General features: G+C 39.5%; 1 protein-coding gene across 1 annotated transcript in view; it reads right to left on the bottom strand.

Moving 5' to 3' along the window:
* The window catches only part of LOC124612613 (serine/threonine-protein kinase PRP4 homolog), a 152,279-nt gene that overhangs the window by 123,009 nt on the left and 14,465 nt on the right, over positions 1 to 14,805 (bottom strand). Inside the window, exon 3 of the mRNA XM_047140906.1 lies at positions 9,185 to 9,794. Coding sequence (XP_046996862.1) covers positions 9,185 to 9,794 — 610 coding nt within the window. The remainder of the gene's footprint in view (positions 1 to 9,184; positions 9,795 to 14,805) is intronic.

The raw sequence follows: 14,805 nt of genomic DNA, 5'->3' as shown, positions 1-14,805 counted from the left end.
GGCGATCAAAAGCGACTGGATTCTCCACCATGACAACACGCCCGCGCACATATCGCGCGCCGCCGCCGAAGTTTTGGTCAAATTCAACGCGACAACACTCGCGCAGCCACCCCAAAGTCCCGACTTGGCTCCAAATTACTTTTTCCTCTTCCCCCAAATCAAGACAGGCCTAAAAGGGAGCGATTTGACTCCATCGACGCCATCCGGCAGGCTTCGATGAGATCCCTTGACAGCATGACGCCAGAGGCCTTCCAGAAGGGCTACGAACAGTGGAAGATGCACTGGCAGTGCTGTGTCGATGCTGAAGGATCATATTTTGAAGAATTTTAGTCCCCTGTACTTAAATGTCCAATAAATTTGTAGTTCTGAGTTAAATCTTGAATCTTTTGTATCACACCCTGTGTGTTTATATGTTTCTTTTTAAATTGAACCTTAATTCAGTTACTTCGAACACAAATAACATGGATAAGTTACCTGCAAAATTTAGAGACTTATAGACATTAGTTCCACAGATAAAGGTACATAAACATGGCCTATTTAATACTGACTGCATAGGGCCTGCAAACTACCCTTAAATTGCTTACCATTCTACAGTTTCATCAGTTTTAGTCTACAGTTCACAAACAATAAAGTTTGGACAGCTACATCTGCTGCTGGAAATGGTTGGCACTTTAAAGTTCAAATTCGAAATCTTGTATTTCAATTATATAATTAATCTGAAAGCATCTAGTGTCTAGAGGTACCTTCCACACATACAACCTTCTTTCATGATTCTTTAGGCAAGTGTTAGCAATGATTAAATTATGCTCTGTGGAAAAGTCTACTAGGTGACTTTCTCTGAATTCAAATCACTGATCACAATTAAATGTTCATCTTCTTTAGCTATCTATATAATTTCCTATAGCTCATCATATTGTTTCAATCTCTTACTTGAATATGAAGATAGTTGGCATACAGACTGAATTACTGTCTCAAATGTTGGCATCGTGTTTACCTTCCCAGCTACGGGATCCACCCGTAGAATGTCTGTCTTGCTTTTCCTGACACTTATCCCCAGCCTGCTGAAACATGTCACTTCACGGTCATTCCACAAATGCCTTAAAGTTGGCAGTATGACTGATAAACAAACAAGGAACATGAGGCACTGTGTCCTCTGAACCAACTAAAGAACAGCAACATAAGCCAGTTCTGACACTGGCACTACCATGCTGCAGACTTCTACACAAACACTGATTGCTAGTGTATATCACCTGCTTCTATTTAGAAGTGTTGTGTCATTGCTTCAACTACAGTTTTTATTTATTAAAGAATGTCACCAAAATGACACCACTTAAATAAACTTTAGAATTGCTACAAAGGACATGAGAGTTTTAGAAGCACAAGAAAAAGAACTGGGCACTCTACAACCTAGTGAAAGGACTGAAGTAAGCAGTGTTGAGCAAAGATCCTGCGTAAAAAACTGTGTTTTTAAGCACCCCTGGGGAGGGAGGGAGGGAGGGAGGGAGGGAGGGAGGGAGGGAGGGAGGGAGGGAGGGGAGGGTGGAGGGGGGAGGGGAGAGAGAGAGAGAGAGAGAGAGAGAGAGAGAGAGAGAGAGAGAGGTGCAGCCTTGCCTAGTTACAGATCCACATTCATTCCAAACCGCTGCAGTCCACTGACATATTTATGGAAAGACTGCCCCACAACAGCAAAATTGCTCATTTCCATTGGCATATTTATGGAAAGAATGTCCCAAGTTGCTAATTTCTTTAAGAGATTGTGAACTTTTTTCAGGGGAGGGGCATCAATTAAAATGGTGTATGGTATATGGGCTTTGACTTTAAAAAGTTAACTCCAGTTTGGTGTTCTGACAATGTTAGTAATGGATAATGCACCTTACAATTCAGTGATATGAAACAAAACAATGACCAGTGGCCATAAAGAAACTATGGTGCTGTGGTTCCTCGCGAGATACATTGCTGCGGACATGAGAGTGACAAAGCTGATCTCATATTCACTTGTGAAACAAAATAACCTTGTGATGTCTATTTATGTACTTATGATGAAGTTGCAAGGGAATGGGTCATTTGGTAATTAGGCTACTTCCTATTGCTGCCATTTCAAACTAATTGAATTGGTTTGAAGTGAGTTTAAGATTTACATTTGAAATAATAAGTCTTTTACTAAAACCGAAATGGACAGGCTATTACACGAAGGTCTTGCTACTGTACATGCCACATCATGGAGGAAGAAAGTAGAACATTTTGGCGAGATTATGAGAAGCAGACTGTAGTTGAAATTATAAAAGACAATCTACAGTTAATGGTTTCTCTTGTTGACGATGATGATGATTAGTTTTGGCACCAATTCAAACACTAATACTGATGAGGGGCAGTGTGAAATTGCAGCACTGACACGATAAATTGGTGAGAGTAAATGTATCCATAGTTAGTTCTTTATTTCGTTCAACAAATGCTGATTGTGTGTTCTTTGTTAGGTTTACACTATTAGACAATGTTTTATATGCAGCTATTACGGTAAAGATTTGGAATGACTTCTCATAGACACTGTCATTACCCTTTGTTGTTATTTATCTCTTGGTTTCATACATTATCAAACAATTTTTCTCTGTAATTGCTTTTTCCATTGTCAGAAACATGTTCTTTGTTATAATGCATATACATTATTATGCATTTGCAAAACATACTTTGGCACTCCCCCCCCCCCCCCCCCCCCCCATGAACCATGGACCTTGCCGTTGGTGAGGAGGCTTGCGTGCCTCAGCGATACAGGTGCAACCACAACGGAGGGGTGTCTGTTGAGAGGCCAGACAAACATGTGGTTCCTGAAGAGGGGCAGCAGCCTTTTCAGTAGTAGCAGGGGCAACAGTCTGGATGATTGACTGATCTGGCCTTGTAACATTAACCAAAACGGCCTTGCTGTGCTGGTACTGCGAACGGCTGAAAGCAAGGGGAAACTACAGCCGTATTTTGTCCCGAGCACACGCACCTTTACTGTATGATTAAATGATGATGGCGTCCTCTTGGGTAAAATAGTCCCCCATTCGGATCTCCGGGTGGGGACTACTCAGGAGGACGTCGTTATCAGGAGAAAGAAAACCGGCATTCTACGGATCGGAGCGTGGAATGTCAGATCCCTTAATCGGGCAGGTAGGTTAGAAAATTTAAAAAGGGAAATGGGTAGGTTAAAGTTAGATATAGTGGGAATTAGTGACGTTCGGTGGCAGGAGGAACAAGACTTTTGGTCAGGTGAATACAGGGTTATAAATACAAAATCAAATAGGGGTAATGCAGGAGTAGGTTTAATAATGAATAAAAAAATAGGAGTCCGGGTTAGCTACTACAAACAGCATAGTGAACGCATTATTGCGGCCAAGATAGACACAAAGCCCACGCCCACTACAGTAGTACAAGTTTATATGCCAACTAGCTCTGCAGATGATGAAGAAATAGATGAAATGTATGACGAGATAAAAGAAATTATTCAGGTAGTGAAGGGTGACGAAAATTAAATAGTCATGGGTGACTGGAATTCGTCAGTAGGAAAAGGGAGAGAAGGAAACATAGTAGGTGAATATGGATTAGGGGGAAGAAATGAAAGAGGAAGCCGCCTTGTAGAATTTTGCACAGAGCATAACTTAATCATAGCTAACACTTGGTTCAAGAATCATGAAAGAAGGTTGTATACCTGGAAGAATCCTGGAGATACTAAAAGGTATCAGATAGATTACATAATGGTAAGACAGAGATTTAGGAACCAGGTTTTAAATTGTAAGACATTTCCAGGGGCAGATGTGGATTCTGACCACAATCTATTGGTTATGAACTGCAGATTGAAACTGAAGAAACTGCAAAAAGGTGGGAATTTAAGAAGATGGGACCTGGATAAACTGAAAGTACCAGAGGTTGTAGAGAGTTTCAGGGAGAGCATAAGGGAACAATTGACAGGAATGGGGGAAAGAAATACAGTAGAAGAAGAATGGGTAGCTCTGAGGGATGAAGTAGTGAAGACAGCAGACGATCAAGTAGGTAAAAAGACGAGAGCTAACAGAAATCCTTGGGTAACAGAAGAAATATTGAATTTAATTGATAAAGGAGAAAATATAAAAATACAGTAAATGAAGCAGGCAAAAACGAATACAAACGTCTCAAAAATGAGATCGACAGGAAGTGCAAAATTGCTAAGCAGGGATGGCTAGAGGTAGAGGACAAATGTAAGGATGTAGAGGCTTATCTCACTAGGGGTAAGATAGATACTGCCTACAGGAAAATTAAAGAGACCTTTGGAGAGAAGAGAACTACTTGTATGAATATCAAGAGCTCAGATGGAAACCCAGTTCTAAGCAAAGAAGGGAAGGCAGAAAGGTGGAAGGAGTATATAGAGGGTTTATACAAGGGCAATGTACTTCAGGACAATATTATGGAAATGGAAGAGGATGTAGATGAAGACGAAATGGGAGATAAAATACTGCGTGAAGAGTTTGACAGAGCACTGAAAGACCTGAGTCGAAACAAGGCCCCGGGAGTAGACAACATTCCATTAGAACTACTGATGGCCTTGGGAGAGCCAGTCATGACAAAACTCTACCATCTGGTGAGCAAGATGTATGAGACACGCGAAATACCCTCAGACTTCAAGAAGAATATAATAATTCTAATCCCAAAGAAAGCAGGTGTTGACAGATGTGAAAATTACCAAACTATCAGTTTAATAAGTCACAGCTGCAAAATACTAACGCGAATTCTTTACAGACGAATGGAAAAACTGGTAGAAGCCGACCACGGGGAAGATTGGTTTGGATTCCATAGAAATGTTGGAACACGTGAGGCAATACTAACCTTACGACTTATCTTAGAAGAAAGATTAAGAAAAGGCAAACCTATGTTTCTAGCATTTGTAGACTTAGAGAAAGCTTCTGACAATGTTAACTGGAATACTCTCTTTCAAATTCTAAAGGTGGCAGGGGTAAAATACAGGGAGCGAAAGGCTATTTACAATTTGTACAGAAACCAGATGGCAGTTATAAGAGTGGAGGGGCATGAAAGGGAAGCAGTGGTTGGGAAAGGAGTGAGACAGGGTTGTAGCCTCTCCCCGATGTTATTCAATCTGTATATTGAGCAAGCAGTAAATGAAACAAAAGAAAAATTCAGAGTAGGTATTAAAATTCATGGAGAAGAAGTAAAAACTTTGAGGTTCGCCGATGACATTGTAATTCTGTCAGAGACAGCAAAGGACTTGGAAGAGCAGTTGAACGGAATGGAAAGTGTCTTGAAAGGAGGATATAAGATGAACATCAACAAAAGCAAAACGAGGATAATGGAATGTAGTCAAATTAAATCGGGTGATGCTGAGGGAATTACATTAAAGGAGTTTTGCTATTTAGGGAGTAAAATAACTGATGATGGTCGAAGTAGAGAGGATATAAAATGTAGACTGGCAATGGCAAGGAAATCGTTTCTGAAGAAGAAAAATTTGTTAACATCGAGTATAGATTTAAGTGTCAGGAAGTCGTTTCTGAAAGTATTTGTATGGAGTGTAGCCATGTATGGAAGTGAAACATGGGCAATAACTAATTTGGACAAGAAGAGAATAGAAGCTTTCGAAATGTGGTGCTACAGAAGAATGCTGAAGATAAGGTGGGTAGATCACGTAACTAATGAGGAGGTATTGAATAGGATTGGGGAGAAAAGAAGTTTGTGGCACAACTTGACTAGAAGAAGGGATCGGTTGGTAGGACATGTTTTGAGGCATCAAGGAATCACAAATTTAGCATTGGAGGGCAGCGTGGAGGGTAAAAATCGTAGAGGGAGACCAAGAGATGAATACACTAAGCAGATTCAGAAGGATGTAGGTTGCAGTAAGTACTGGGAGATGAAGAAGCTTGCACAGGATAGAGTAGCATGGAGAGCTGCATCAAACCAGTCTCAGGACTGAAGACCACAACAACAACTTTGGCACTATCAGTCGAGCCTTGGGCATGTGCGGTGGCAGCTACTGTAACCTCACAACTCCAGTATAGCTACCTAGACATAAGCTGTCAAGTGACATATTGCATCAGATCAGATACACATTCTCCTGAGTAGTCCCTACCCGAAGATAAAAATGGGAGAAGAGGATGCTAACATCATTCAGCCACACAGCAGAGTGACGTGTCCTAGGAGAGAAAGATCATGGCTGTAGTTTCCCCTTGTTTTCAGTCATTCACAGTACCAGCACAGCAAGGCCAAATTGGCTTATGTTATGAGGCCAGGTCAGTCAATCATCCAGACTCTCCTGCAACTACTGAAAAGGCTGCTGCTGCTCCTCCTCCTTTGGCTGCCCTCTCCACAGATAACCCTCAATTGTCGCTGCACTTATGGTACGGTTACATGTATCATTGAGGACACAATCCAATGCAACTCGACAAGGTCCAAGGTCAATGAGGGTGTTTCTTAGACAACACGGAAATGATTATTAACGAGACCTACTTTCAAAACTGGTTTGATATGCTTTCTTGCTTTCATTAATGCTGTCTAGCCTATAGCTTAGCTCCAGCTAATTGGAGGAAAGGAAATAGAATATGTTTTGAATGACAACTGTGAAATCAATGGACTTTTGTTCAGTGTGTTGTTTGGAATTTACTGAGTATGCTCAAATGTTTTGTTTGGTGTCTTCTGGAGAAGTTGTCTGCTGTACTGTTTTGCAGTTTATCTCCACATTGTGGGTTGTATTTCGAATGTATAGTTATGGTCAACAGATCTGTACTGTGCCTCAAGGTCTATGTTAAACTGTCTGGTGAATTTGGTTATGTGTCTGTAAAATGAATAAATACATTGAGAACCAAAGAAGCTGGTACACCTGCCTAATATTGTGTAGAGCCCCCACTAGCACGCAGAAGTGCCGCAACACGATGTGGCATGGACTCGAATAATGTCTGAAGTAGTGCTGGAGGGAACTGACACAATGAATCCTGCAGGGCTATCCATAAATCTGAATGAGTACAAGGGGGTGGAGAGCTCTTAGGAATAGCACTTTGCAAGGCATCCCAGATATGCTCAATAATGTTTATGTCTGGAGAGTTTGGTGGCCAGAGGTAGTGTTTAAACTCAGAAGAGTGTTCCTGGAGCCATTCTGTAGCAATTCTGGACATGTGGGGTGTCTCCTTGTCCTGCTGGAACTGCCCAAGTCCGTTGGAATACACAATGGACTTGAACAGCTGCAGGTGATCAGACAGGGTGTTTATGTACATGTCACCTTTCAGAGCCTTATCTAAAAGTATCAGGGGTCCCATATCACTCCAACTACACATGCCCCACAACAATACAGTGTCTCCAGAGCCTCCACTGGCTTAAACAGTCCCCTGTTGACATGCAGGGTCCATGGATTCATGATGCTGTCTCCATACCCGTACAATTTGAAAAGAGACTCATACGACCAGGCAAAATGTTTCCAGTCATCAACAGTCCAATGTCAGTGTCGACAGGTCCAGGTGAGGTGTAAAGTTGTGTGTCATGCAGTCATCACAAGTACAAGAGTGGGCCTTCGGTTCTGTACGCCCATACCAATGATGTTCTGTTGAATGGTACACATGCTGACACTTGCTTATGGCCCAGCATTGAAATCTGCAGCAATTTGTAGAATGGTTGCACTTCTGTCACGTTGGCTGATTCTCTTCAGTCGTCGTTGGTCACATTCTTGCAGGATCTTTTCCCGGCCGCAGCGATGTCAGAGATTTGATGTTTTCCGGATTCCTGATATTCATGGTACACTTGTGAAATGGTCATACAGGAAAATCCCCACTTCATCACTACCTTGGAGACGGTGTGTCCCATCGCTCGTGCATAAACTATAACACCACATTGAAAGTCACTTAAATCTTGATAACCTGACATTGAAGCAGCAGTAACCGGTCTAACAACTGTACCAGGCACTTGTTGTCTTCTATAGGCATTGCCTACCGCAGCCTCGTATTCTGCCTGATTACATATCTCTATATTTGAATACACATGCCAATTCTAGTTCAGTACATGATAAAAGTAGCAGCTAAGCCAGAATTACCAAACACTTCAAGTAGAGTTTTGGAACATAGTAAACTTTCCAGCAGTTACACGCTACCTCTTGGATAGCCACAGTGTCCACAGACTACATGTATTGCTACATTTATTAAGACCTTCAAACAGTTAAAAAAAATGAAAATAACCATAAGAAAATAGGGACTCTCAACAGGGATGAAAATATAACTACGGAATGCTTACAGCATAAAAAGAAAGTTATTAAAGGACATATTCTTGGCTTGAACTGTTTACTTCATCAAAATCTGATTGGGGGAAGGGAGGGGAAAAGGGAAAAAGGGGGGGGGGGGGGCGGGAAGGAATCATGATTAAAAGTTTTATCTAAAGCTATCATTTCTGGCTGTCGTAATGTACTAACCTCTTTCATGGGGTTTTAACAGGTAACTTTAGCATAGGTTGGGACACCATATAGGCTTCATTTCATCAAAATCGTATTGAGGGGAAAAAAGATATCACAGTTGAAAGTTTTATTCATACCAAAATATAAATGTGAAAGAAATTAACTTTGTCAAGTTTTCGAAAGTAACCTGCAGAACCAATTTCAATGAAATTTGGTATGGAGACGGCTTGAACCATGAGGAAGAATGTGCGCTACTTTAAAAAGTGTATAGCCATTTTGTAGAATATTACGCGAATTAGGGAAAAATATTTACTCTTTGAAAAGCTGTTTACTCTCAGATTTTGGATCCTTACAATATTTGGGAACATGCTTGTATTAGTTGATACGTGCTATGTGGTACAATTCAAAGTAATGAATATAATGTTTAGACAATCTTCAATGTGTTTAATCCATACTTCCACACTATTTGCTGAATAAGGTACACACTGTATAATGTATAGCTACTTCACTAGCACAATGCATGGATGTGTACTCCTGGCAACACCCTTCTGTACGCATTGCTCAGCAATGATGCCATGAATGCCAGTGTAACATACTTTGGGACAGCTTGGAGCGGGGGAGAATGAGATGCACATCACGAGCTATGCTTACTGAACAGGCAGATACGTGAGAGCAGCTGATGTTATTGCAAACGCAGTAACATGAATAAATCTTGTCAATGACTAACAACTGAAATACATTATATAGTTAAGTATTTATTTACTACAACAGATGAAAGCTACACTAATCTCTTACCTTTTGTCGCATGAGATCCTCAAGATCAATGTCATCTTCTATTACAGTAATGTCTATGTCAGACTCTGAGTCTTTAGCTCTAATGTCATTATCTTCAGATGAGTCTTCACTCTTTGTACTTAAATGTGTTTTAGCTGGTGAAGGTTTCGAGCCTGTTTCTTTGTTTCCTTTATTCTTACTAACTATATCAACCACATGTGATTCTTTTGAATTATGATTCTTCACAACTAAGCACTTCTCACCATTTTCTTTAGTTCCTAAACTTTTGACACTATCATCCTTCCCCACAGTAACTTTTACACTAGTGTCTTTTACACTTTTGTCTTTTATCTCATTTTTTGTATCACCATTTTTACTGCTGTCATGTTTCTTCTGAGGCTCTACACTCTTGACTTTCTGCTCTAGTTTATGAGCCGTGTCACTCCCGTTCAACATTTTGGTCTCTTTTGATTCAATTTTTTCCTCACTTTTTGGTTTACTTGCTTCTCTGACTTCTCTCTTTGAGCCATCAGATGATATTTTAATAGATATGTTTTCCTTTGGCTTAATTTCTTCAGCAGCATCGGGGACTTCGGCAGCTTTCTTGTGCTTCTTTTTCTTGTGGTGTTTTCTGAAACAAGTGCCATACTCACAGAATCCAAAAATAAATTACAGAATTATGTTATTACATTTTTATAGGCTCTCCAGAAATACCTGTCTGATAGGATTAGACAAGGGACAGGGTCCCCAAGGGTGGGGGTATGAAATGAACTGCTGTAAGAGGATGCAGAGATGGGAAGAAGGGAAGTCAATACAAAAGGGTTTTACAGAGGAATGTTCAATATTTAGGGATATGACAGGAATGATAAAGTGAAACAAGAAACTTACACGGAAATATACTTTATTCTGAAAGGTTTCTGAGATGGAAAAAGGTTTATATATGTACAACAGTTAATAAACATTTAAACGTGTTTTACAAAGTATGAACCGAAAAAATGCATTTTTAACACATTTACATCTATCAGAAAGCTCTGACTGTATTCTTCAACACCAGTAGGAACACTACCCTTGCAGAAGCCGTAAACATACACCATACCTGCATATTTTCATTAGTGTTGCTGCGTGGCATTTTTGCCAGAGCATTTAAGAACACAGTTAACTGATGCTTCTCTATGATACAATCTCACCCCTCAATACTGTTTCACTCACAGAAGTGTGTACAACGGGCTAGTTTAATGGCAGAAAAACATCCTACACAATTACGTTGTAAGTAGCAAGGCAAGTTGGGTAGAATGAAATGTCAAAGGCGTTGGGTGGGTAAGACACACACGTGTATGCCTCTAGCTCAAAAACAAATGTACACTGAATGGGCTCTGTTCTGTCCCAGAAAGTATTCACAATAGGGAATTCATCAACATGAAGTTTTCTGCTTCATGTGAATGTTCCCGTCACATACCTAGATAATGACCATTCTTCCTGGAACGTCCTGTACAGACCTAACTGGTATTATTACTGAAAAGCATCTTACTAAAAATTAGCAAAGGCTTAGAATGTCACAGATTTCTGTAAGCTGTGCACAACTAATCCCAACAAGAATATCTTATGCTTTTTCTCACATCCTGCTTGGTAACTTTCACCAATTAATCAAGACCAAAGAGAAAAAGTCTCCCTTTTCACATCAAATTATGACTTCTGTAATGCATACATCCTGATTTTTTTTTTTTTTAAATCCACTAAATAAAATCAAACATTTGAAAGTTTAGTAAGCAGACTTCATTGCCAGCCATCATTGCAAGTTTTCCTTCTGCAACTTATTTTATACAATGTTGCTATTTATTTCTGCCACCGTGAATCATGAAACTTGTCAAGGTGGTGTGGCTTGCATGCCTGAAGGATACAGAGAGCCATCCCAAAGATGCTGCCATAACAAAGCAGTAATTGTGGTGATGTCACACACAATAGGTGTCGCAGAACTTTTAGTAGCTCAAGGAGCTTGTACTGTGAACAGCTGAAATCAAGAAGAAATTACAGAGTTTGGTTTCCCCGAGGTCATGCAGCTCTACTGTATGGCTTAATGATGATGGCATCCTCTTGGGTAAAAATATTCTGGAGGCAAAATAACCCCTCATTTGGATCTGCAATTGGAAACTACTCACGATAATCTTATCAGAAAAAACCAGAATTAGCAGTTTGTGGAATGTTATATTCCTTATCGCATAGGGAAGTTAGAGTATTTAAAAAGAAAAAGGGATATGCTGAAGTCAGATACAACGAGAATTAGTGAAATAATGTGGCAGGAAGAACAGGTCTTTTGGTCAGATGAGAACCAGGCTATAAATACAAAATCATATATAGGGATAATGTGAGAGTAGGTCTAATAACGAATAAGAAAATAGTAACTCTGCAAGTAATGAAGAGATTGAAGAAGGCATACTGAGGTAAAGGAAAGCATTCAGATAGTTAAGGGAAACAAAAATTTAATTGTGACAGGGACAGACATTTGAAAGTACGAAAAAGAAGAGAAAAAAAGTAGCATGAGAATGTGGGCTAGGGAAAAGGAATGCAAGGGGAAGCCGCTTGGTAGAATTTTGCATAGAGCATATATTAATATATCACTAAAATTAACAGTAACAGATGCGTTTTGTTATTTGGTCAGCAAAAAACTGATGAGGGCCAACAAGAAGAAACTGACAATGATAAGACAGGCACTTATGAAAAAGAGGAATTTCTTAATATTTAATATAAGTTTAAATGTTAAGAAGTCTTTCCTGAATGTAATTATCTGTTTGTAGCCTTGTACAAAAGTGAAACATCAGTATAAGCAGACAGAAAAAAAGAGAACACAAGGATTTGATATGTGTATGTGATGCTACCAAACATTGCAAAAGATTAAATGCATAGATTGTGTAACTGAATTGGGGGGCGGGGGAAGAAAGCCATGGCACAAATCGACTAAAGGAAGGAATCAGTTGACAGGACACATCTTGAAGTAACATGGAAATGTCAATGTGGTAATGGATGTAGGGTGTGCCTGTTATGCAAATGTGAAGAGGCTTGCACAGGATAGACTAGTATAGCATTTGGAGTGACATCTCATCTCATGGCAAGGATGGGACCTTAGAGCTGACACTCTGCCCAGTCCATTCAACTGCACCATCAGTGGCAGGCTTTTTAAGGCAACTTGGTGGCCACTCGATTGCAGTGCCCATATAGCGCAGTCTACATGACACAGTTGCTGGCCACACGAATCTATTGCCTGTCCAGCGCAAGCTACAGTTCCTGTGAGACCTGTTCCTACATTTCCCTCCACACCCTTTAAATATTAAATATACACCAATAAATCTGTTCTTATCAGCTCCTGTGACCACACACCTTCCTCGTGAATCAGTCTATCTAAGAGTTAAAACTATCAAAATCCCTACAGTAGTTCCTGAGATTAGGCAAAACACACAGACAAAACCTGTGGTGGCGGATTTTAGTTTATATATGTACGTGGTACTTTAAAATACTTATGCGGGACTTTATATATGTATACAATCTTACAAATTCAGCATATTACCATTATTACTAGGGACCAGAAAATTTAGCACTTATTTTTGGCAAACTTTGCAACTATTTTTCCCAAATTTCACGCCAAACCTTTTGTTTGTAAATAATTAGAAGCACAAATTTAAAAGGTTGCCACACTACATGAGAGAATACAAGCAAAGCCTTCATTCTCTGTAAATAACTTCTTTTTTAAAAAAAACATGTGGACTCTGAACTTTCTGATTTTTTGATAAGAATGTTTGGTTTTGCAAGAACTTCGCCAGCCGTTTTTTTAAATCTGAAATGCCCTTTGTTTCCTTCATTTGGCTGTATTTAAGCATTCAACAAATGATGGTTCTATTGAAAAGAGTAGCATTTTCCCACCACTAAACTGAATGTATCTCTGATTTAAAGTGTTTCTGGACATTATTTGCCTTTTCCCACTCAATTTAAAGATTATAAAATCTGTAGAATATTAAGTTTGACCTTTAGTGTGCATTTATTGCTGTGCATACCATGCTTGACAAAGCTACAGATGGAACGGACGAGGTACTCAGGGTAAAAGTAAAACTGAAAGTAACTGTATTGTAACGTTAGGGAAAGAATTTTGGCACTATCAAATAAACTTGACAGATGTTGTTATCCAATTGCTATAGTGCAGAGTGTGAACACTATGTAGTAACAGATGGCCGCAAGTGAAAACAAACCAGATTTTTTACTGTCATAGGGGAGAGGAGCAGTGTGGGAAACAAGCCCCGCCTTCCTCTCGGAGGGAAGCAGCCTACATCCATGTTCTGCAAAAGCAGGACTGACAAGAGAGATCACAGAACACCCACCTCTTCTGGCACTGTAAGGGTTGTACTTGAAATCCAACATGTACCAGGATTAGTCATCTCACTCATTTCAAAATAAGGAAAGAAAACAAAGAGAAAAGCACAACACAAGGCATCTGGGAATAGCCACCTTGCAACTACTCATTGAGGTTGGCAGAGTATTGTTAACAACGTAGTTCAAGCCTGACCTCTAGAAGTATTTGACGCAATCACAGACCAAACTACGGGCACCTAAATCACCATATTAATGTGTCCAAATCATAACAACTTTTGAAGTTAAGTTAACAAACATGTGTTTCTTTGTTATAAATTGCTAGGGCCCAAGGCCTAGAACTACACTGTATTGCACGGAATGACCCTTAAATAAACCATTCACAATTGCCATGGCACCAGAGCATCAAACAAAATGATACATCATTGCATTTGTGCATTTTTAATTTTGCAAACAGGTTCTTACAACATTATCTTTACATATTGGGCTTCGTCATAAGATGTACAATACCAATAAGTAAAAACTGGTTTCATTTTCGATATTTATATGCAGAAAATAAAGCTTTTTCAAACTATCTCTGATACAATAGTTCACCTGGGTACAATTTGCTGTGTGTTTTTGGATTTTGAGGCAGAATTGGCATATATTTTGCATTTGCCATAAAATGCAAATTTTTCTGGTCCCTAATCATTACTCCCCCACATTGCCTTCATTTTACAACAGCATAAATGTTGTCACAGACTTCAATTAAATGTAATAAAATAAAATGACAGAAATAGCAGTATAAAAATATATGTAAGGAAAACAGAAAAGAGGGTATCAACAGGTCAAAACATGGTGTAAGAAGAATGCATGTCAAACATAAAAATTAAAATCAGGAGGGAAAGGGAAAAAGTAAAACAGCCAAGAGCAATAAACAAGATAAAAAGACATCACAGAAACAAAGAGACAAGTACAATGAAAATTAACTTTCATGTTACACCAAACAGGTACAACAATAAACAAAAGACCAAAACCAATGAAAAGAATAACATGATTGAAGAAAAGAAAAATTAGTCATTAAAGACACAGATTTGGGAAGGAAAATGACTATGCCCTGCCAAAGCAACTATTCCCACATTTCCCTCTCACGTGATTTAGTGAAAATATGGAAAATCTACATCTAAAATTTGAATGACAGCTATTTGAGCCACAGTCCTCCAAAATACAAGTCCAATGTCTCACCACTGCATACCTGAGTTGTGAACACACTGCAGAAAACTGCTCACCTAAAGCCACTAAGTTGGCAA

This window comes from Schistocerca americana, chromosome 4, assembly GCF_021461395.2.
Source record: "Schistocerca americana isolate TAMUIC-IGC-003095 chromosome 4, iqSchAmer2.1, whole genome shotgun sequence".
Lineage (NCBI taxonomy): Eukaryota > Metazoa > Arthropoda > Insecta > Orthoptera > Acrididae > Schistocerca > Schistocerca americana.
The sequence above is the reverse complement of the archived record's forward strand: the minus strand, read 5'-3'. Positions and strand labels throughout refer to the sequence as shown.